Source organism: Empidonax traillii, unplaced genomic scaffold, assembly GCF_003031625.1.
Source record: "Empidonax traillii isolate 1590-97213 ecotype Southwest subspecies unplaced genomic scaffold, ASM303162v1 scaffold68:size1967880, whole genome shotgun sequence".
In the NCBI taxonomy this organism is placed as follows: domain Eukaryota; kingdom Metazoa; phylum Chordata; class Aves; order Passeriformes; family Tyrannidae; genus Empidonax; species Empidonax traillii.
This window is the reverse complement of record NW_020955261.1, coordinates 1,783,089-1,805,783: the sequence shown is the minus strand read 5'-3', so window position 1 is coordinate 1,805,783 and position 22,695 is coordinate 1,783,089. Positions and strand designations below refer to the sequence as shown.

The 22,695-nt window shown below is 37.4% G+C and overlaps 1 protein-coding gene across 1 annotated transcript in view; it reads right to left on the bottom strand.

Annotated features, from left to right (window-relative positions):
* PCCA (propionyl-CoA carboxylase subunit alpha) overlaps window positions 1–22,695 on the bottom strand; it is a gene marked incomplete at its 3' end in the record, with an annotated part of 260,224 nt that overhangs the window by 152,717 nt on the left and 84,812 nt on the right. Inside the window, exons 9-11 of the mRNA XM_027880315.1 lie at window positions 18,973–19,051; window positions 11,491–11,593; window positions 6,526–6,620 (exon numbers count right to left, since the gene is read on the bottom strand). Of these exons, the coding sequence (XP_027736116.1) occupies window positions 6,526–6,620; window positions 11,491–11,593; window positions 18,973–19,051 (277 nt within the window). The remainder of the gene's footprint in view (window positions 1–6,525; window positions 6,621–11,490; window positions 11,594–18,972; window positions 19,052–22,695) is intronic.

Sequence of the window (22,695 nt, the reverse complement as noted above, 5' to 3'; positions counted from 1 at the left end):
GCATGTCTTTACATTTGTATTATCCCTAAGTAGATATACTGCATGCTTTACAATTATTTCTAATGTACAGGAAATTCAGGATAAATAACCATATTCTCTACAATGTAAAATAACAGAACATAACTCTCTTAGAACAGTGAGATCTGTAATAATGCAAATTAAATTTAAAAAAAAACAACCAAACATACAAATCCATGCTACTTTAGAAGGCATATCTATTTGCAAAAAAACTGTAACTAAAAAATCCATCCAATGGAAATATGAATGCCAAAATACAAGACAAGAGGTCTAAGGGGAATTTTTCTGAGTCTGAATTAAACCATTTAATTGATATTCTATGCAATCAAGAAGTTTTGGAAATTAATGAAGTATTTATTCAGGCTTCTTATGCAAGTAAGGTTGTCATAAAGAATATGTGAGCATCCATAATATTCAACGTAAACACTGTCAACACTATCATGACTTGAACCTTCATATCCTCTATTTACTCTTTCAACTTGTAAGCTGAAGATTAGTTATCCAGGTTGAGTGCAATTCTTTCTTTTCCACAAATCCTGGACACACTCAAGGGCACCTAAAGAGCAACTCATCTGCTACCTTGGGAGGCACCGTGAACACTGCACCAATGCCAAGCTTTCTCATTCTAGGAGAGCACCACGCTACTTCCACTGGTCCAGTGAATCCAGACTCTGGCAAGTACACATTCTGCTTCTTACTCTTCTCTGTACTCTCCTCTAGTAATTTGAGCTAGATATATTTCTGTGGCATTCCATCAAAGCTGTGAAACTGGTTGCCCCTCAACCCGATACGCTGATCTTCAATGAAAGACAATGTGCAGCTGTTAATCCTATAAAATATTACAAATATACTCATCATATTTCTGTTGTGACTTACATTAAGCACATAAGTCAGTTATAATTTTAAAAGTACTTTTGCAAGGGAACAGAAAGTTACTTCTATCTTTACCTCTAAGTTAATGTTTAAAACTAAAATGCCAAATGTTACGTATTTCTTGAGATGGTTTCAACAGTGAGCCCTAATTCTGTAAAAAAGCAATCAGGAGCCTCCACCTATCTGAAGTGTCCCTAAAGCCAGAGAAGCTCTATCTAGGGCCCAGGACTGCACTCAGACAGAAGCCAGGTTCTGAGACAGAACTTATCTTTCAATACTTACTGTGGTGTTTTTCACTGAGACCTGAACTCACAGATGAGCTAAAGATGTCTGGCACAACAAATCATATTTGACAGGACACAAGAAGTGAGCAAACTAGGAGACAGTGGAATCCTTTTCTTTACTGGAAAAGTGCTATTTCACACCTCTGTCCCTCCAGTGCCCACACAGGCAGATTCTGATGGACCGCAAGGCAGGCATTTCCAGAATTTAGGAAAAAATTTCTTTCTTGGCAAACAATAGGACCAAAAAAAAAAGGAAGTCAAGACTCATTCCAAGAAAGCTACCAGATCCTACATCAGATAAAAAGGAAGATCAGAAGATGTCAAAAACATGTCATACCTATCAAGAATAGACACTGGTAAAAGAGTTTCATAATATTTCTTATTTTGATTCAGTAAGAATATAATACAACACACAAAATCAGCAATTTATAATTCAATGTGGGGTTTCTGCAGGGCTTTGATCGTGAAAGGTCAATGAGTGGCTTATGAAGAACAGAACCTTCTCAATATCAGTTTCATAGTCTATTTCTAGAATAACCATTATTACTTCTCATACAGATTAAAGACAGTTACTCCCCTTTATTACAGAGATGTCTTCCCTATACTTGTTAAATGTAGGTCTGAGATCTCACTGTTCAGCTCCTGCTGTAACCAAAGAATGGAACACAGGTGTCACATTGCTAAACTTGATCTCTGCCACACAGTTAGGCTTTATGCTCTACAAATGATTCGATCATCCCTACTCTTGGCTTGGTTAATTAGCCAGTTTTCATATTCCCCTCTGCTGCTTTACCTTTCATATACATTGTTTCTCCCTTTTTTAACAAAGTACCTTTTATAACCAAAATAACTTCTCCAATCTAATTAGGCACCACTTAAAAACAGCACTTTAAACCTGACTTCAAATCTTTTGCTCACACATACACCTCTATCTTTCGACAGCTCCTATGGCAGCACTGAGGCTACAAAATAAAGATTCACAAGATAAAAGTATCAAAAAGAAAAATAAGATAAGACCTTACACTTCCCTCCTTAGAACGTCATCAAGCTATTGTATAGTTGATCAAGGGCTATGTAATTTGTTATGACATTGTTTCTATAGCCAGAGAGATGAACCACATAGGCACAAATAGTGCTAAAAAAGCACTTGAAAACACAGCTTTGCCCCCATATCTAAACAATGCACACCTACGAATCATGTACACAGCAACAAACAGAACAGGCTCATGTTTCTCGTAAGCCAAAATCCGGCAAGGATTTCTAGGCAAAGTGATAGGGAAATGCAGAGTCTGATACACATACATGCTGCACAACTCTAAGAAGAACTTCTAGATAGAGCCTAATTCAACAATGTACCCTTCTGCTAAGCTCCTGCCTACATACGCTCATTCAAATGGTCAATGGCTTCAAGTAGTACCTCAACCATTAAGTTGGAATATTATCCTGATGTACTTGACATCATAATGAGATCTTTCAGAGTTTAGTGCTTAGAGAAAGGGAAAGTCACTGCTTATGCATCTTACAAAAAAATTCCTGAGAGAAACTAACAATGGTGCATGCAAAGAAGGTCCCAACAATTCCAGATGTTTCTGTCACAGGCAGAAACAAACATTTGTAGAAACAAACATTTTAGTCCTTTGAACATATTTCAATTAAAAAAGATACCACAAAATTAACACATAGGATAGATTAGTCAATCTCAACTCCGAATGTATGCAGCTAGGATTTAAAAAATAAAAATAATTTTAAAAAAAAGCATAATAGATGAATTATTTTGTGCCAGAGACTAAACTTCGAAATTTTGGGAAATTGTTAAGAGACTATCCTAAAACCTTATTCTGAAAATCTTGGGTGCTAAGGTTTAACCTAAAGGACATGGAATCAATGCAGAAAAGTAGAGATAATGAAGGAAAATAAGCACACAGATAGCAATTTCTAAGGACTTGCCCACTACGGATGCTAATAGGGATCTTGCATGCTAGTACAGATTGCAGTGGCAGGGTACTGTTCCATCATTCCTTGTCCAAGGTAGGCCTGAAAATGTAGAGAGAAGGTTTAACACAGCATCCTGGAGCTCAGCATTTTGACATATGATGGTTATAGATCATACTTTGAATATTGTGTTCAGTTTTGGTACGCCCACTTCAAGAAGGACACCAAAGTGTTGGAACGTGTCCAGAAAAGGACAATGAAATCGGTGAAGACTCTGGAGCACAAGTCTCATGAGGAGCAGCTGAAGGACCTGGGGTTGTTTAATCTGGACAAAAGGAGGCTCAGGGGAGACCTTATTGCTGTCTACAACTACCTGAAAGGAGATTGTAGCAAGATAGGAGTTGACCTCTTCTCCCAGGCAACAAATGACAGGACAAGAAGAAATGGCCTCAGGTTGTACCAAGGGAGGTTTATGTTGGCCACTAGGAAAATTTTCTTCACAGAAAGGGTTGTCAAGCCTTGCAACAGGCTGCCCAGGGAAGTGGTGAATTCACCACCCCTGGAGGTCCTTAAAAGACATCTTGGGCTTAGGGTCTTGGTTTAGTGCTGAACTTGGCAGTGTTACATTTACAGCTGAACTCAACAATCAAGGATCTTTTCTGATCTAAACAAATGGTCCTATGATTCTAAGTGGTATTCCATGAAAATTGAACCATTTAATGTCTTCTACTACTACAGCAAAGGATAAAAGTGGATGATCACAGTGAGTTGAAGAGCCTTTGTGTGGCACTTCTCCATAATAACATTCCAAAATCTTAATTTTGGGCATCAAATAGGGCAGATAGCCAAGTGCCTCTGAACAAATGAACAGTTCTTCACCCAAGTGATAAGGCAAATTTAAAGGGCTTTAAGAGGATTCTAACAGGTTAAGAAATAGTTAAGACGTGCTCTCACCAAAGTGAAGTTTTAGAGCACTCCTTTTAGTCACTCCTCCAGTTATTGAATAGGATCTCAGTTAATACTCTTGTGCATTTACTTTTGATAATAAGGAATCAATGGATTTTCTGATAAGCTTATAGGCCTTGTTCCTCCCCATGAGAAATAATCTCTTATTAATCACTTTAGCAAACAGGAAAATACAGCCACACCCTTGCATTTTTTCTTGCCAAAGTACAGTCTCACAGCAACTGTCTCTGAAAATGAACCAAGAAGAGCTTGGGTGGCAGAGGAACAAAATCTGAACTAAGGAACAACAGATTAATTAATGTTACTCATCTCTTTAAATGTCAGCCTCTGTGGTGAAATGAGAAGACAATACGTATTCCAAAGCGTGTAAAACCAGAAGCAAATAAAATTACAGTACATCAAATGGAAGCTTTGGGCATCGCTAATTTTGCGCAGCACAAAATAAAAAATGAATGATGACTGGATGTGTCTTAATAAATGTGCTTCCCAGAACAAAGCAGGGCAAATGACCAACGTTAAAAGGGTGTAAGAAAAGTTTGTTGGTCTCCTAGATGAATCTGCGGGATTGACCATCACGGACCCCTGGAGGGATCCCTTGGATACTGTAACCCCCATCTGTGTGTGAACTAAAGGGGTTTCTCTCCTCATAAGAAAGAGGGGGTTTTGTTTGTTTTTAATAAAAGGCTGAACTTCCCTAAGAAAACTGAAGATTCAAACACAAAATCATTCCACAAGGACAAGCTCAACAGACTTAAAGACAAAAGGTCCTTGGTCTCTTCAATTAGACACTTAGGGAAATATTATAGGAATAGAGTAAATAAAAAAAGACTTGAGGTCAATGTCAAAAGCCCTAAATTGTAAAAGGAAAAAAAAAAAAAAAACCAACATTTTAGCCCATAGCATCCCTATCTCCTGGGTTTCATGAAAGGAAAAAAAAAAATATCTTTCGACCTATCTCAGAGATCTTAATGGCATCTACTACTTAGAATAGAAAAAAAGGACAGTGTATTTCTTCTATCCAGCTGTATAAGAAGAGGTGTGTCCAGGAGCCATTAATCAATCAGACTAACTGAAACAGCACAACATTCACAGGAAGGGTTAACTTGAGCCTTTAGTGTTTCTATGGTGTCTCACAGAAGTCAGTGCTCTGCAAGTCTTGTAAACCTTCGGAAATGAATGGATTCTGCAGCCAACTACAAGGGGACCATAAGGTAGGTAAGACTTTCAAAGCTGTCAACTGAAGTCTGGCAGAGTCTAAAACAAACAAGAAGAAGGAAGAGTTTTCACTCCAAATTTTGGAAGCTATTGACTTGACCAAACTCTTTTGTAGAGCTATAAAAGGGGATGAGAAAACTTACTGGCAACTCCAACAGAGAAGCCCAAGAAAGTTAAAAGGCTGATATTTCTGATGAAAGAAACACTCTGATCACAGCTGGCTGGTGAGAGAGAGACATATCACCCCCCTTTAATTGACCACAGGCATGGAGAATGAGCAGGCAGCACTGACAGGTATCGCCTTACATATGCTTATGAGGCAAAAGACACTCTTTTAAGTGCTTAGGTATATGTATGTGCACATGCACATTATAGTGGGACCTGAAGTATTCACTTTTCACAAAAACATGGTAAGATCTTTATACAAAAGCAGTGTAAGCCTTCAAAGAAATCCACAAGCATAAATACCATTTGGATGATGTGCTTTTCCTCACATCCCAAATTGTTGCATCGTAGTTCATCAAACCCATCTGAGCCAGTGAACATATTACACTGGGAATTCCCACAAGCAGTGATATACCCATGTCTGACTTCCTGAAATCAGAAGTTCCTGCCACCGTTTTTATAAACTTTCTCTCCAATTAATGCCATGCAACAGAAAACACAGTAAAACCATACCTAGCACAGCAGCAGGGTATTTCAGCTTCAAGTGAAAACAGTGAGATTAAGATCATTTAGCACTTCTGAGTTACTGGACACATACATCTCTAGTTCACTACCACGAATGGTACTAAACCATTCCATTTGAAAATGGAAATATATAGAATTATGTGGCCCTCTCACAATTACTCTAACATAGTCAAATATCTGTATCTGTAGCAAAATTCATACTTACTCCATATTTTATTTTACTTTTACATCCAAAAGTGAGCAAAGATCTCAGATATACTAAGAAAGCCATCTCATACCACATATATTTGATTAGTTAAGATCCAAATCCATTTTATACAAAATCATGAAAAAATGAGCTACACATTGTAAAGCACTGTCAAAACACTCTCAAGAACAACATCAGAACTCCATTACAATCAAATGACTATGATAAACATTTATTTATTTTCTTTGTGGTTTTTAATAAAATAAAATTTGCTTGCATTTGTACAATAAATAGAATCAGCAGCTTTCCAAAAGCACTTTCCATTATGACGAAGCTGTATCAATAATCTAGTATTCATACCTTGGTGCTTCCTCCACAACTTTCTGGTTTCTCCTTTGAATAGAGCATTCTCTTTCATTCAGCCACAAGGCATTACCGTGCTTATCTGCCAAAATCTGAAACAATAACACACTGCTATTAACAAAGATACGGACGTCTACGGTCTTTTGACTTCATAATATTATGCAGCATTTAGTTGTTCGGTTTCTTTGAATCTAAAATAGAAGTTGGAAAAAAAAGCTTATGGTGAAAATTAATTGTATGTGAACTACTAATAGAATGCTCCTTCAAATTCTGAATAGGACTATTCTAAAGCCTCTGAGTCTGTGCGTCGTAAAAAAAACACTTCAAAATATGATTTCTGATTTTTTGGGGAGCTTATTACAAAAGACTGAAATAAGATTAAAATTACATTTTTAAAGCATTTTAAGTTTGCAGTGCATTACGAAATTACACAAAACCATACTGTTAGGCAAAATCTTGTGTCAACAAAGATGAGAAAAACCTCCAAGGATGCCAAATTTTGCTCCTGAATTACACAAAAGAATTTTCAGAAAGAACCGCTAATGCAGCTTTCTTAGTAGGTGAACCACAGTGCCCTGTCTTCAATGAAGAAGAAAAAAAATCTTCAGAAACTTTGCTATCTTTTATTAAGGAGGAGAAAATCTGCAAGTTCCTTAGTAGTTTCAATGGAAATTAAAGCAGTAGTTTCGAGGAATTTTTTTATACATCAGGTATCAACTACAGTTCTTGGCTGCAGCTTCAGACCGTGGAAGAGGTAACGCAGAATCAAGTATCTAGATACAGCTACCTAAATTACACACTAGAAGAAAAACCACAAGTTCAGCACAGCAGAACTCCCAATTGATTCTGCAACTTCAAACTAGAGGGAGAAGTAAGAAAAGGAATTCTGTACCTTTATGAAATTGACGGTATGGTGCAGCCATTTCCAATATCCAGATACTAAATTTGAGGATTCAAGCAGACTTCTTCCAATCTTATGATGTTATACTCTGCACTTACTCTTAGAACGATTTCTTTCATTGCAGACCACACCTGCTCCCTTTCTTCCTTATAAAATTTTCCCTCTAACCCATTTTTTTCTCATCTATCTTCCTGCTCCAATCTGCGGGAACCCATGCCAATATTCATGCTTCATTCTTTAATAGTGCAGTTCTACACTGAAAACCAACAAGGTAAAACAAAGAGACAATCTTCCTCAAACTGTGTGAACTCAACCATATCTACTCACATTTGTGACAACGAATCTGTATTATTTATTATTCCTTTTAGCACCACAGAGTGAATACGGCACTAGGCAAGATGAATTCCTGCATCTATGCCACCAATGGTTGCTGAGGCGTGAATAATCTGGGTAGATGTGACTGAAAAGGAGGCAGTGAACGCAGGAGGAGAACTCACGTGTGCTGTGCAGCATCAGATCCAGGGTGCTCCGCGCACTGTAGGATCAGATGCATTTTTTTTCCCAGAAATTCTGTTGTGCCCCCATACACTTAAGGAGCTTTCTAGTGGGGGAGGGGAAAAAATAAAAAAAAAAAAAAGCCCCTTCAAAGAGGTCTAGATGACTGACAACTTCAGAATTTCCTAAACTACAGCATGTCCCAGAGCCCTCCTCTTCCCTGCACAGGGGGAGGTTTAGCAGCAGCAGCAGGGTGCTCCAGCCAACTGCTAGATTCCCTAACAGGGGACTCAGCACAAAGATTTAAAAAAAAAAAAGAAAAAAAAAAAGAAAAGAAAAAAGGAAAAAAGAAATACCCAGGTACTTCCTACCCAAGTCTTCACACATCCAATCCAGATGAGTGGAGCTCTACAGAAACTCATTTGGGAGATCCTAAGATTTTTTTGACTGTGTTTTTTTGTGTTTTTTTTGAAGTATTAAAATACTACACCTATAGAACATAGCATAGGACTCAATGGAAAAAATCACTGTCCTGTAAGTAGAATGATTCCCTATGAGCACTTCTGTTTCACTGTTAGAAAGCCCACATCTTTCCAGAGAATTCAGCATCACCAAAACAATCCAAGAGTCCTGGAATATTTCAATAAAAATGAGTTCCTGTGCTTCTCATTTTTCTGAAGAGGATAAAATTTCTCAATCTGAGTAGTAAATATTTTCTTTCACTTGAGGACATTTCTCATATCCTACTACATTTCGGCAACCTGGATCTTAAATAAATGTTTTTCAATCATTAGTTAATATGGCTCCAAGAGACATGCAGGAACATTTACTGTGAGAAGACAATTATAAATAGAATAAGCCAACAACATGTAGCATTAACCCTTTACTTTTATTCTGTGACCACTGTTTTTCTTATCTGAAACTAATCATACAACAATTGTCTTTCAGAAGATACTTGCAAAATACTGAAATCATCCTCTCTGAGGTGACATGAAATTCCAGTACACATCTCACTAAAAATGTGTGTCACAGATACAGCTTTTTTTTTTCACATATCTAAATATTTCTAAAAGAGAATTTCCAGTTCTGTGGGATTACATGATTATGACATTAGTATATGCTACATACATCTATATGCCAAAATAATTCAATATTATGTAGCGGAACCTCTCCCACATGATTCAGCTAAATTCTCTTTCCAGTTGTAGGATTGCTGTTTAGCCGAGTAATAGACAGTCCACATACTCTTACTTTAAATTCAGGTCCTTTTTATCAGATACTTCAGGAGAACAAACTTCAAATCAGTTCAAGCATAAAGTCTATTTGGACTCTATTTTCCTGTTAATTGTTTTAGTTTTTTCTCATGTTTTAAAAAGTGATTGTTTTATAGCTAGACACAGGAAACTCCTTATTTAACAATTTTAAGTACCAATGCTTTGGAGAAATATGAGAATGCTAAAAAAAAAAGTTCTATTTAAAAGTTACTGCTAAAGTAATAAATATTTGGCATCTGGTCTCAAATTGTTTGTATATTCAGCAGTTTGAAAATGAACCAAGGTCAACGTCCTAAAGCTGATTAGAACATGAAGTTAAAATGATATGCTATGATATTGTTAAAAGGTACCATCAAAGTGTTTGTGTAAGAAAAACATTCCCTGTACACTTATTATAAATACAACTATAAATCATTAATAGCAAAGACATTTTGTTTACTCTAAGTGAAATTATTTAACAGTTCTTAAATACAGTACTACCTAATTTTTGAGGTAACTTTTTAAACCCAAAGGAATCAAGACAACATAAAAATCTGCCCCCAGTTCATGAAAGTATAACTTAATTCATCTAACTTAATTCATTGAAGAATCAGTAGGAATCTGTTGAAGCTCCCAAATCTGCAAGCACTGAAGGAAGCAGATCTTTAAGGTGTACTGATTTGCATGCACAAAAAAAAAAAAATAAATAGGTAGCTGAATATTACTAGCCACAGCAAGAGAATACAGAAAGATGCTCTAGCAATCTGCTCTCTTTTGTAACTAAGATAAATGCTGAAACTTATAGTTCACGATATACCTTTCCATGACCTTTCAAAAGAGAATAAGGTGGGGTTTAAATTTCATTTTTACAGTTTCTTCATTTTGCTGTTTACAGACTGTTTATTTCAATGTTTCTCTTCTTCACTTCTCCCCCTCTACTCCTCTCTGGTAAGATCCTGCCTGGAGTACTATATCTAGCTCTGGAGTCCTCAGTTCAGGAAAGACACGGACCTGTTGGCACAGGTCCAGAGGAGGGACACAAAAATTATTATATGGACTGAACACCTCTCCTAAGAGGAAAAGCTGAGAGAATTGGGGTTGTTCAGCCTGAAGAAGAGAAGGCTCTGGAGAGACCCAATTGCAGCTTTTCAGTACTTACAGGGTGCTGATAAGAAAGAGACAAACTTTTATTCAAGCCTGTAGTGACAGGACAAGGGGAAATAGCTTTAAACTACAACAGATTTAAACTATATATAAGGAATAGATTTTTTTTTCCACTATGAGAGTGGCAAAACACTGGAACAGGTTGCCCAGAGAGATGGTGGATACTCCATCCCTGGAAACATTGAAGATCAAATTGGACAGGGCAATCTGATCTAGCTGAAGATGTCCCTTCCCACAGCAGTGGGGTTGGACTAGATGATCTTTAAAGATACCTTCCAACCCAAATTATTCTACAATTCTATGAAATGCAGTAAGTTAGCCTGTGTACATAAAATAAATAAAAACATCAGAAGTCCACAACAACACAGAAAGGCTTTATATTTTGGATAAAAATAAATGAAATTTCTGTGTAACAAGAGAAATTTCTGTTGAGGAAACAAAAATGCTTCATATAGATTTCTTGTCAGGAAGTATTATCTCAAGGCTAATGATGAACACAAAAATTTAGTTGCCTACATAAGATCAAACATATCACAAATTTTGAAATCTTAATTTTGTTAGCAAGTGTCTGAAAGAAAACTTTTGTTCTGCATTAGCATATGTGACTTAATGTTAAATCCAATAAAATGCATAAATGGTCACAATCCAGAAGTTAAAGAGAATACAACTGATTTTAAAACTGACCAAAATGGGACACAAATCCTCCTGAGTTCCCAGGGAGCATTAGATAGTTCAGAACAGAATCTAAAATACTGAAAAAACCACCTAGACCTTGCAAGAAAAATGTTAAGAACGGGAGTGTTTGAACTCCTACATCCTCTGCTGCACTCAAGCTCTCCAATAGGATCCAGAGTTCAAGCTCCATCCCTCAGGACAGATGCCTATAACTTTTTTTTCTCCCCCAACAAACTGAACACACTTCACAGTCTTCCTGCTACAGAAAGGCTAGAGAATAAAAACAGGAAGGCTGTATTGTGCATGATAGCCATGCAGTTTGAGCAATGACCCAAGACACCGGAAAACACAAGACTCTAGGCCTTTTTTAGTGGAGTGTTTGAAATGTTTTGAACTTTGATTCATTTATGAGTTCAAACCTTATTAAACAAATATACAATAATTAATAGTAGTAATAATAACAATAGCACAAACCTGTATTTCTATGTGACGAGGGTTATCAATGAACTTTTCTATCAGCAAGCGATCATCACCAAAACTTGAAGCAGCTTCTTGAGATGAAAACCTAAATCCTTCCCTTAAATAACAAAAACAAAAAGAATACTCTGTATTTAAAAAGTTAGATCAGCTCCTGAAGTATAAAGAAGGAATTTCATTTCAGTCATCTGGCTGTCTTCAACAGTGAACACACACACATTCAAAAACCAAGTTTTACCATTTGCATTTGATTCTGTAATGAGTATCCTTTTTTCTTGTTTTTCTTACAAAGACAAAAAAGCCCAAAACAACAAACCCAAAACAAAACATTCTTAAAGCATAGAAAATTTCAGTCTGTTTAAAAAGTCTGAGTATTTACAACACTTATTCATATGCATTTCCTTTGTTGGTATTTTCTTCTGCTAAAGTAATAAAATTTTAAGATGCAGTAATTACAAAGTACTTGTTGTCCAGAAGGTGAAGCTCACCATTACCTAAGGAAAACAGCCCTCTTAATACCCAAGAGCAGCAGAGGTTAGTTGCACATTAAAGAACTGCAAACGTGCCATTTCAGACATTGAAAATCCTACCTCAGAACACACAGCCTAAAGATGCGATACATCACTTTACAGAGCATACCACCTGGACTACAAGTTTTTCCCTGCATTAAGGTACAAGTGAGTGTCATATGGAATACTCCATACGCTTCCCTCTGTTTTCTCTTTTACGCATCTAGTTACTAAAACAAATAAAGATTGCAAAATATTATATTTCTTAGCTTTTTTTTATTTTTTAATGGCATCGTGACCTAACAAACAACTTCATGGACAGTTTTCTCAGGGTGAAACAGAACACAATGCAGGGACCCAAAGGCTCCACTGAAATTTTCTACAGGCTCTGGCATATTAGTGCCATTAATGTTGATATATATGGTAAGTTTGGACTAAATTTCTGTGGGAAACACAGCTTCCCTGACATTTGGGCCCAGAATAAGAACTACAGCCCAACTGAGTAGAAGTTTCCATGCTTTCCATCTCTTGAATCTAGTTGAATTCCACAAACAAAACCCAGACAACAGAATTACAGAATAGGTAAATTTAGAGTAGAAAGATTTGTATATTTAAAAGTATATCCTCACCTTCTTTCCCAATTGTGGAATAATACATGCTGTAATTTTGACAGATTATACTCAATGTACAATTTGCCTAAATTCATGTTTAACTTCAATATATTGAATTACTTAATAAAGAGAAAAAGGAAAATCAAAATTTGTGATTCTGTACACTATCTAATCTGTCCAAAAAAAACAAAGTTCTGTAACAACCAACCATACACAGTGTTTCTTACTGAAATACATTTACAGCTATTTTAACTCCTATATCAAAGGCACTGTTTTGTTTTGTAAATATTCTGCTGTCACACAGTTTTATGCACAATTATTCACAACTGACTTTTTTTTACTGAAGTATGTGCTAATTAGAAACCTAAACTGCAATACTTGTTTAAAAAATGCAGGTGCCTAATTATCTAATCCATACATTTGTAAATGTTTTTGAACCGTTTATAACAGGAACAAATATCTCAGGTATTCTGACCTTGTTTGTATCTTACAAAACTGTGCAGTTCCATTTATTCAGTGAAAAAAATTCACATAAGTACACTTCACTTTCCTTAGAGACCATACTAACCAAATGGAGACGGTTCTGAATCTCTTTATGAATATCGAAAATAAATAAATACATACCCAGCCAGTAAGGTTAGAAGAGATTGTGTCTTAAGAGCCGCCCCGGAAGAAAGATGCAGCACAACTGTAGCAATGCGTGCAATCATGTCCAAAACCTTCCTGCCCATGCTAACCCCAGAAAACAAGGGCATGGGAACTTGGGACAGGGAAACATAACCTTAATGTCCCTGGTACGGTTTACCAAACAAGCAACATGCCATGCCATCTGCAGCCTAATCAACTCCTGATACTTGACAAGGCACAGTCCTTGAGGCTGATGTGCCTCACCCATACGAAGACTATCACTGATATCTCTACGCTACAAGTAGAGTAAAGAGGAACTCTGCTCAGAGGATTCCTGACCAGGGGCTCTGTGCAGACCCACACTTCAAACACTACCCACCTACTACCACGGTTATCTTCAGTCTTCCAGTGCAGCCACCTGCACTAACCGAGGGGCAGAGAGTGAGGAGCATGGTCTGTCCATCAGGCACTCCCAGGCACCCCATGCTACGGGCACCCCAACTGAGCTGGTATGCAAGCAGCACAGCAGCAAACAGCAGCAGCCAGGGGGCTTTGGGAGGAGACTTTTGGTGGTTTCTCATGACGAGAAGCTGGTGGTACTTTTGACAGGAGAGCTGATTTAAGGTTTTTCTTAAGTTCCCATTAACTTTTACTGGCAGGTTTCTTTTGGTTTTTTCCCCCTTATATGCAGATTTGCTGCTTTCAGATGCTTCTGTTACTTTCTGCTAGAAGCTTGCCAATCAGGTTGAGCTTGGAACAGGGCGGATGAAAGGCCACCACAGCCCATGCTTAAGGCAAGCAGGAAACACCACTGCCTCTCCTCAGGGAGTCAGCAATGGTGGGGAGGAGGGAAGAAAAAAATAAAGTCAACCTTAAGCAGATGTACATAAAGGCACGTGACCAAGGAAACAGGAGCCAGAGCTGGCATGTAGACAGAACTGCAACATCCTGAGAAGAGCTAGCATGGTCACACAACTGCAGTGCTGCAATGAATGGTCTACCCAATTATTAAAACAAGCAAGAAAGGGCAGGCCAAATATACAGAACTCTTCTTGGGAAACAGCAAGAAGGTAAGAGTTGGAAGGTCTGGATCAAGGAAGAGGTCAGAAACAGTAATACTGCAGCACAAATTTTTTAACAGTTCACCTGCTCAAGCTGATAAAGGGGGCAAATTCTTCTTTAAACAAATCAAAGTCTTCAAGACCATGAGTGGCCAGGCTCAGAGAGTGGTGATGAACGGTGCTGCATCCAGTTGGTGGCCAGTCACTAGTGGTGTCCCCAAAGGATCAGTGTTGAGCCCAGTCCTGTTTAGTATTTTTACTGATGATCTGGACAAGGGGATTGAGTGTACCATTAGCAAATTTGCAGACGATATCAAGCTGGGGGGAAGTGTCGACCTGCTGGAAGGCAGGAGGGCTCTGCAGAGGGACCTGGATGGACCAGAGAGTTGGGCTGATTCCAATGGGATGAATTCAACAAGGCCAAGTGCCGGGTCCTGCACTTTGGCCACAACAACCCCCTGCAGCGCTACAGGCTGGGCACAGAGTGGCTGGAGAGCAGCCAGGCAGAAAGGGACCTGGGGGTGCTGATCGACAGGAGGTTGAACATGAGCCAGCAGTGTGCCCAGGTGGCCAAGAAGGCCAAAGGCATCCCAGCCTGTATCAGGAACAGTGTGGCCAGCAGGAGCAGGGAAGTGATCCTTCCCTTCTACTTAGTGCTGGTGAGGCCACACCTGGAGTGCTGTGTCCAGTTCTGGGCCCCTCGGTTCAGGAAAGACATTGAGGTGCTGGAGCAGGTCCAGAGAAAGTAACGAGGCTGGTGAAGGGACTCGATCACAAGTCCTGAGAGGAGAACACACACGGAGCTAGGTTTGTGGAATCTGAAACATAGCAAGGCTTTAGTGGACATTTAATAGCAGCCTTCCAGAGGAGCTTTCAAAGACAATGAAGCCAAACTCTTTATTGCAATGCACAGCAAAAAAATAAAGAGAGTTGCCATAAAATGAAGTGGAAGTTTCCAACTGGATGTGAGGACAAAAATTACTGGAAAGAATGGAGAAAAAGAGCAGACCGTTAAGGAAGGTTGTAATCTCAGTGCCAGGCCCAATGGGCAAAGCCCTAAGCAATCAGCTTCAAACTGAGTGTTGATGCTACTAAGAGGATAAATCTGGATGAGATGATGTCCCTAGATCCCTTCAAACATGCACAATTCTATAAGGGGGAAAACAGGACATCTCTAAGGTTCCCTCCTCTCTCTACAGTACATTTATTCATACTAAAGTTTGAGTTCTACAAAAGCATTTCTGATCTTGCCACAAGCCTTTCTGTGGTTGTCTGAAGTAAGACAGCTATGCCAACTTTCTGCCTCCAGTTCTGAGATCAGCAGTTCTGCTTTAATTAAAATAACAACTTTCTTTGGAGGCAGCCACACACTAACAACAACAGACATCAGTGAGATGCTTCAGATACAGGCATTTTTCAAACCTCTTCAGGTCACTGCTATATTGAGGCAAAGGCAATTCTATCACAACTATTCCCTGAAAGTTACCAATTCATTAAAAAGTACACACGTGTTTTATGCAACCGAACAGTTTTTGTACTGGAGGAGGACAAAAAGGGATGAGGGGAGAGGATAAAAAAAAAAATTCAAGCCTTGCACAATGTTTCCAACTCTTACATTCCTTTTTTTCTTTCCCAACTCTAAGTCACCTGAAAAATGCCTAAAAAACAACATGTTTCTAGTCGATGGGCAACTTATTTAATACCAACACTAACAAAATGGCAAAGAGCCAATTTCTTGTATCACAACTTATGTCTTCATATTTTCTCTTTTTGACATATCCTTGTGCTGTATATACCATACAATTTAAGTCACTAACAATAAAAAGTCATTGTTGAAGCTTTGTGCACTTACGTGATGGTACTACGTGATCCAATCCCTGAACACAGGAATCACAGGATATGCTGAGTCAGAAGGGACCCACAAGGGTAACTGAGTCCAATCCTTAGCCCTGCACATTATTTCTATTAGAAATAGTAGCTGAAAGGTAACAAATTTTAGCTGTAGTTGTAACAATATAATAATTATAGAGGATCTAGAACAATTGTCATTACTTGGCATATTTAAGGGATGTGAAAGATGATGCACCAGTAAGTTGCCAGTAAGTTTCTCTAACAGTAGCAATTAAATTGGTCACATCCATCTTTTCCAATTCCAGTGGCTATTTCCATGTCACGCCACATACATTTAAGCCTTCTTATACCACACATAACCAGTTCAAACAAGAAAGTTTTTCAACTATCCTGAAAATCCAAAAGTATATTTCAAACATGGAAAAGTTCTTCACCTGGAGTGGGGTTGGATACTGGAACAGGCTCCCCAGGAAAGTGGTCACAGCATCAAGCCTGTCAGTTCAAGAAGCGTTTGGACAACACTTCCAGACATACAGTGTGTTTCTTGGGGTTCTCATGTGCAGGGACAGGAGTTGGACTCAATGATACTTGTGGGTTCCTTCCAACTCCAGGTATTGTATGTTTCTATATAAAGGTTTCTTGTTTTCATATAGTATTTTAAATTAATTCCATGAGACAAAGCCAAAACAAATTTACAGATCAAAATATTACCAACAGTTCTTCACACTCACCTTGCACCTGTGAACTCTGAAATGCAACAGACCATTCAGATATTGGCTTTTCAAAGTCTGCTCACAGCTGAAAATTGGTTTATTTTTAGGATTACAAGGATCTGGATGCAGGAACACTATACATGAGATCACGAACTTTTTATGCAATATTAAAACTATCAGATACATTATTTTGTCAGTAGAAGTTCAGTCACCTTCAACAGTGATGTTCCTCTTCAGATACATAAATAGGAACATTCTTAGTTCCATAACATATCTAAAGAATACATACAATAAATTTTTTACAACCTCACAGGTATTTCTTCAACACAGACTGGAAGATAAACTGAAATGCTCTTCTTCATATTTAAATCCAAAGTAAATCTGTTTGTCTTCAAGTTCTCTTAAATCTCACTTTCATCTTCCTGCAACAAATATTTTGTCAACTTAATTTTACCTACCCATAAATGTTAAAATAAGTATTTCTTCTTGACACAAGCTCAGTAAACAGTGTTGATCTGTGACTATCTCAGTGTTCCTTCTCTTAGCACCTTTTAGAGACTATTCTAATATTACATTATAAAGACAAGGCTTGCATAACTAACCAAGAGGATTATTATAAGAACACCACTGGTAAATAATGAGCTGAATGATACTTTGTGGGTCCCTTCCAATTCAGAATATTCTACGATTCAAAGGCTTTCCACAAACAAGGCAAGCAACTCAAATTATCATCACTAAATAGGATGGAATCAAAGTAATATCACTCAATTAATTTAGTGATATTCAAACATACATAAAAGAATATATCTAGCTAGTTTCTATTAATACCAATCAGCTTTACCAGGTGACTTTCTAAACAGTAACTACAACTTTTCACCAAGACAAATTGGCAATTGTGATTTTAGATCCACTTTAAAACAGTTACTTTTATCAAGCTCCTTTGCTCCTTTCTGAACAAAACAAGAAACTAATGCTTTCAAGTTCAAGAGATGCAATTGCCGCCTGAATAAGATCAAGGTAACAACTTTGGATTATAAAAGAGTAGGAAGGAAGCATCCTTATAAGAAACCTGGTTGTTCTAAATTATCATTCTAATGAATGCAAACCTTCTTTTTCTATTTACATTTGAATACGAATGGACTAGAGGTAACAAGGTACAAATAAGCCCACCATGTTTTCTTTAAATCTAAAATTTAATTGCTAGACACTCATTGGTCTTTTATCCAGATTTTAGGTTTTGGTAAACATAAATTTAATAGGGGACAGAAAAATGGCATGGAAATCTTGCAGGCAACTAAATTAAATTAATGAAAATTTCAGTTGTATTTTGAGTTAATTCCAGCACATGTGCTGCTCTCTGTGGAAAGGAAAACAGTCAGGTTATTTCAGATCAAACAGCTTCTCATTACAAGTCTTTGAAAAAATCAGAAAATACATTTTTCTGTAAGATCAGTGGCATGTGGAGTTGAGAATGGATTGCAAAACTTCGAACCAACAACAAAGCATCACGAACTGCTCAGGATTCAGACAACCACTAAGAGACACGAAAATGTCCGTGTGTTTAAACAAATGTTGTTTCAAAACAGACAAAAGCACAATAGTTTGCTAAGGCAAATATTTTAAACACAGAAGTATGCAATTTATTAGAGCACATTCTGGTAACACCGTATGTGTTTCCACACATGAATTATCAGTCTCATCAACTTTAACAGAACTAATGGCATGCATTAATGCTTGCAAATCACGGCCAATAAATATTCTCACTAAGAGAGACAATTAAAAAATCAGCATTCTGAAAGGCATACAGCAAAATATTATTTACACTCTACATTTACAGTCTCGCACTGGATTAAAGGCATTTGTAAGTGTTGGTTTTTACACAAATTAATGGACCATATTTTGTAAGGTTTATGCGAGAATTAATTTGAAATAGGCACATGCACAACTTCTGAAGTATACCACTCACTATGTGAAAGGGAGAAAACCAAATAATATCCAATTTCTCTGTCTAACATTTCGTATCTGCTCAACTGTCAGCTCACAGTGGCTTAATGGGACTTTGGTAACTGCAGCATTCATCAAGGCAAGCTTTTGGACAGCATCTCACCTGGTCTCTTCATCATCCCAAGCGATTCTCATGCCTTTCCCACCACCACCTGCTGAGGCCTTGATCATGACAGGGTAGCCTAACAGCGGGGAACAATTAGACAGAAGTTCAAACTTTGTTCAGTTGGTCAGAGGAACATGACAACTGACCACATGTCCAATAAAGCCAGTAGACAATAACTTCGTTTATTAAAACACTTTGTTTGGAGGGAGAACAGAGGAGAAATTTTTCTTTTCAGAACTTAGCTGTCAAAGCAGTAATTTCTAAAGCCAAGAAAGGCTGTCTTCTCCAATTCATTTATACCAAAAAAACACTGAATGAATTATTCCCAAGAAACAAAGTGATTTATGAATAAAGCATTTGACCTTTTTAAGCTCACATCTCTTTATGAAAAAAATGTTGTTCCTTTATTGCTGCTGAAATAAGCTGTGACAAAATTTTTCAAAAAATTAATAGCAAAAATAAGTAGATCTTCATAAATTAATAGTAAAGAGATTGAGTAAGCAGTTCTGTATCTTATCAACACTTCTGGTACAGTACATTTTAAATAACAGAGCATCTCAAGAGCACTGTTGTTTGGCTATTACAAAATTTAATCGGAAAATAGACTATTGCCTGTTGATTTTTTTTTTAACAACAAAAAAAATCTTCCCCAAATAGACAAGTAGTAAGAAAAAATGAGCAATATAGTTCTGACAGCATTGTACATAACTGGCAATATTTTACTCTCCAAATAAGATACTATTATACAGATTTGAGTCAGGATCTTAGTTTACTGAAAGCTAGGAAATTACAGTAACAAAGAACATGTGAAAAGTAGATATAGTAATTTAAAAGATTTAGAAAGAGTAATGATTGTTTATCTTTTCATACAGTATCTGTTCATTTAAAGCAACTTCCTGAAACAATTTCTTCATATTGGAAAACTCCACCTTTCTCCACGTGAACATACAGAAAACTGAAAATCAAGGATCTAATTAAAAAGTTTTTGGTGTTTCCAAGACAGTAAAAAATTCTTAATGCCTTTGGTCTCCAGTATGCTTAATCAAAGTCACAACACCAAGGCAAATATCAAACCAGCTGATATCGTCTGGCAAGAAGAGTCTATTAGTCCTTGCAAACTGAAGATTTATTTTGTAAAAGGCTTTGATCTGGGGATGGAAAGCGACATTTGACTATGGTTCTTAGAAGCGGTCCACTCTGCTATCCTATCTGTAACTGACTTTACAGTTCCTTTCTGGAATGCAGATCTACTCTTGCTTTGTCAAGTGACAGCAATACAACACACCCACCTCCTCCCCATAGTCATCTAACTGAAAGGAGGTTCAGGAGAAGATACTGAAAACAGCAAGATCTGGAAAAGCTTTTTCTTAAAAAGACTGAAATGGACACCAAAAAAAGGCATGATATAAGGGTAAGAAACAATAATATTGATTGGAATACAGGAAAGCAGCAACAGTACAAGAGAACAAAAACAAAACAAACAAAAAAAATCCATGAAGCAGTTTTCAACGTAACACCTTATTAGACTGTGAAACCCCCACGCTGTAAAGCATTCATGTGGCTGAAAGCTGTAGAGAGGTAATAATTAAGCATATGTAGAGCACAAATCAACTTCCAAAAGGCTACAAATCTTCATGCTTTGAAGTCTGAAGTGATCTCTAGTTATTAGGTATAAGGGTAAGACCAAACAGAGCCATGCAAATAACCTTTCTAGAGTCTTTTTCTTACGAAATCTGATGCTGTCCACAGAGGCGTACAGGACAAGTCACAGAGTAAAAATGGGTTTGATCCAGAACTATTTAGTATTTTCAAGGCCTCTACCATCCCAGAGATTAAAGGGTAAAGGCAAAATAATACTAGATGGCATACAGCAACAGTGAAGTTCAACTGATTTTCATGAAATACAGTAAATGTTAACATATACATACAGGTAACACTAGCAAATGTAAGCCTCTGGCAACACTGTCACCATCTGGAGACTCTCTCCAACCTAAGAGGTTGCAAGACTGAAATTTTAAAACGAGCATTGTTTCAAGCCTTATTATGGCAAACTCACTATGGCAATTTCCATCACCTAATCTATCTTATTCAGAGTTACATGTACTTGAAAAGAATCATGATCAGTTATGCTAACAATCTCAGTCTAACAATATCAGTCTCTTGGATGGTTTGCTGATTTTAATTCTGTAAGCAGAGTCTAGTCCTCATTTTCTGTTCTTTAGTTTCAAAAGCAAAATAGGCAGGTTGACAGTGAGCCTTGGAGAGGTTTTATATGCTACAAGATGTAGCTCAATATATCACATGGTCAAATTATAAGATAGATGTATTATTAGTATCGCTCACCAAGTGTAAGACAATTGTGCTTCCCATCCCTCCCACCTTTCCCATACAGCAATTATATGTCAACCACACCTGTATGCAAAGCAGCTAAAGATTCGAGAGAGCCACAAAGTAATTAAAAGTAAAATGAATTTTAAAAACAAACAAAACCCAACCAAACAGAAACAAACAAACAAACAGAACAAAACAAAGTAAGGCTTGTTTTGAAAAGATACATACAGCTTTTTAGGTTAAGAAGGAAAAATTGCAACCTCTACATGTTAGGATGTAAAGTTACCCGGTCCCCTAAAAATAAGGGTAGTTGAGGTTTTGCTCAAATATGCCTTTACATACTCCTTGCTCTCAGGGGCCCTAAGCTGAAGAGCAGCTCTTTAGGCAATACTAACGATTGAAAGGAAGGCTTTGCAAAATTTAAGTTTTGCAAACAAATCGGGTGCAGGATGCTGGGATCAGGATGCATTACTCATCACTCTCCTAACCCCTTTTGTACTACTCAGCAGCAATCAAAACTGCTGAAGTATGTTCACATGGATTGGTTGGATTAGTTGTGGGAAGGGAGAAGCACACAAAAAATTTTTAACGGCATTTGTAAGTCTCCACAACAACAGCAAAGAGTCTCACACAAAGCAGACACATATTTGAGTAGGTGTTAGGTTTTCAATGCTTCCCTCAAATTAGATGCCAATTCACATGAAATTAAAATTGCTTGCAAGATTAAAACCTACTCTCATTATATAGTTTTACATTCTTGTGATGCATCTGAAGGATGGGTCTAAAGATCTTAAAAGGCAAGCAGGTAAGAAGCTGTCAGATTTGAAGATCACTGGGCATACTTTTGCTGTTACATAGGTACTATTAAGTTAGGACTGCTTTGTTTCCAGGGCAGTTGCTATTCTGAGAATCTGAATGGTGAAAGGAGTAAACAAACTTCTAGTGTCCCGCAGCTGTTAGTTCCCACCCTTTGCCACCACGGGTTTAGATGCCATTTAACCATTTTTATAAAGTTGCAGGTAGTAGACCACAGAATGCATTGTGCAATATCAGTTTGAACAATACTGCATGTGGCAATATCAGGTTCTTTTCAACATCCATTACTGAAAAGTTAGCAGTAACTAAAGCCATGACAAAACCCGACTTCTTCACCTCTTCAGTTTTGTACAGACTTTCCTTTATTTTAACTGATTGCACTGCATAGCTGTTCAATCCTTTCAAACAGAGGAATAAAACTTCCTGGAGTTTAATCGAGGTTTCAGAAATCAAGAAGCCAATAGTTCTTAATGTACGACTTTACAAACAGACCTAAAAGCAGCATGGGAAAAAAGCCAATGTAATTAATTAAGCATTACAGAAAGGATTACAAGAGAACAGCCCACACCAAAA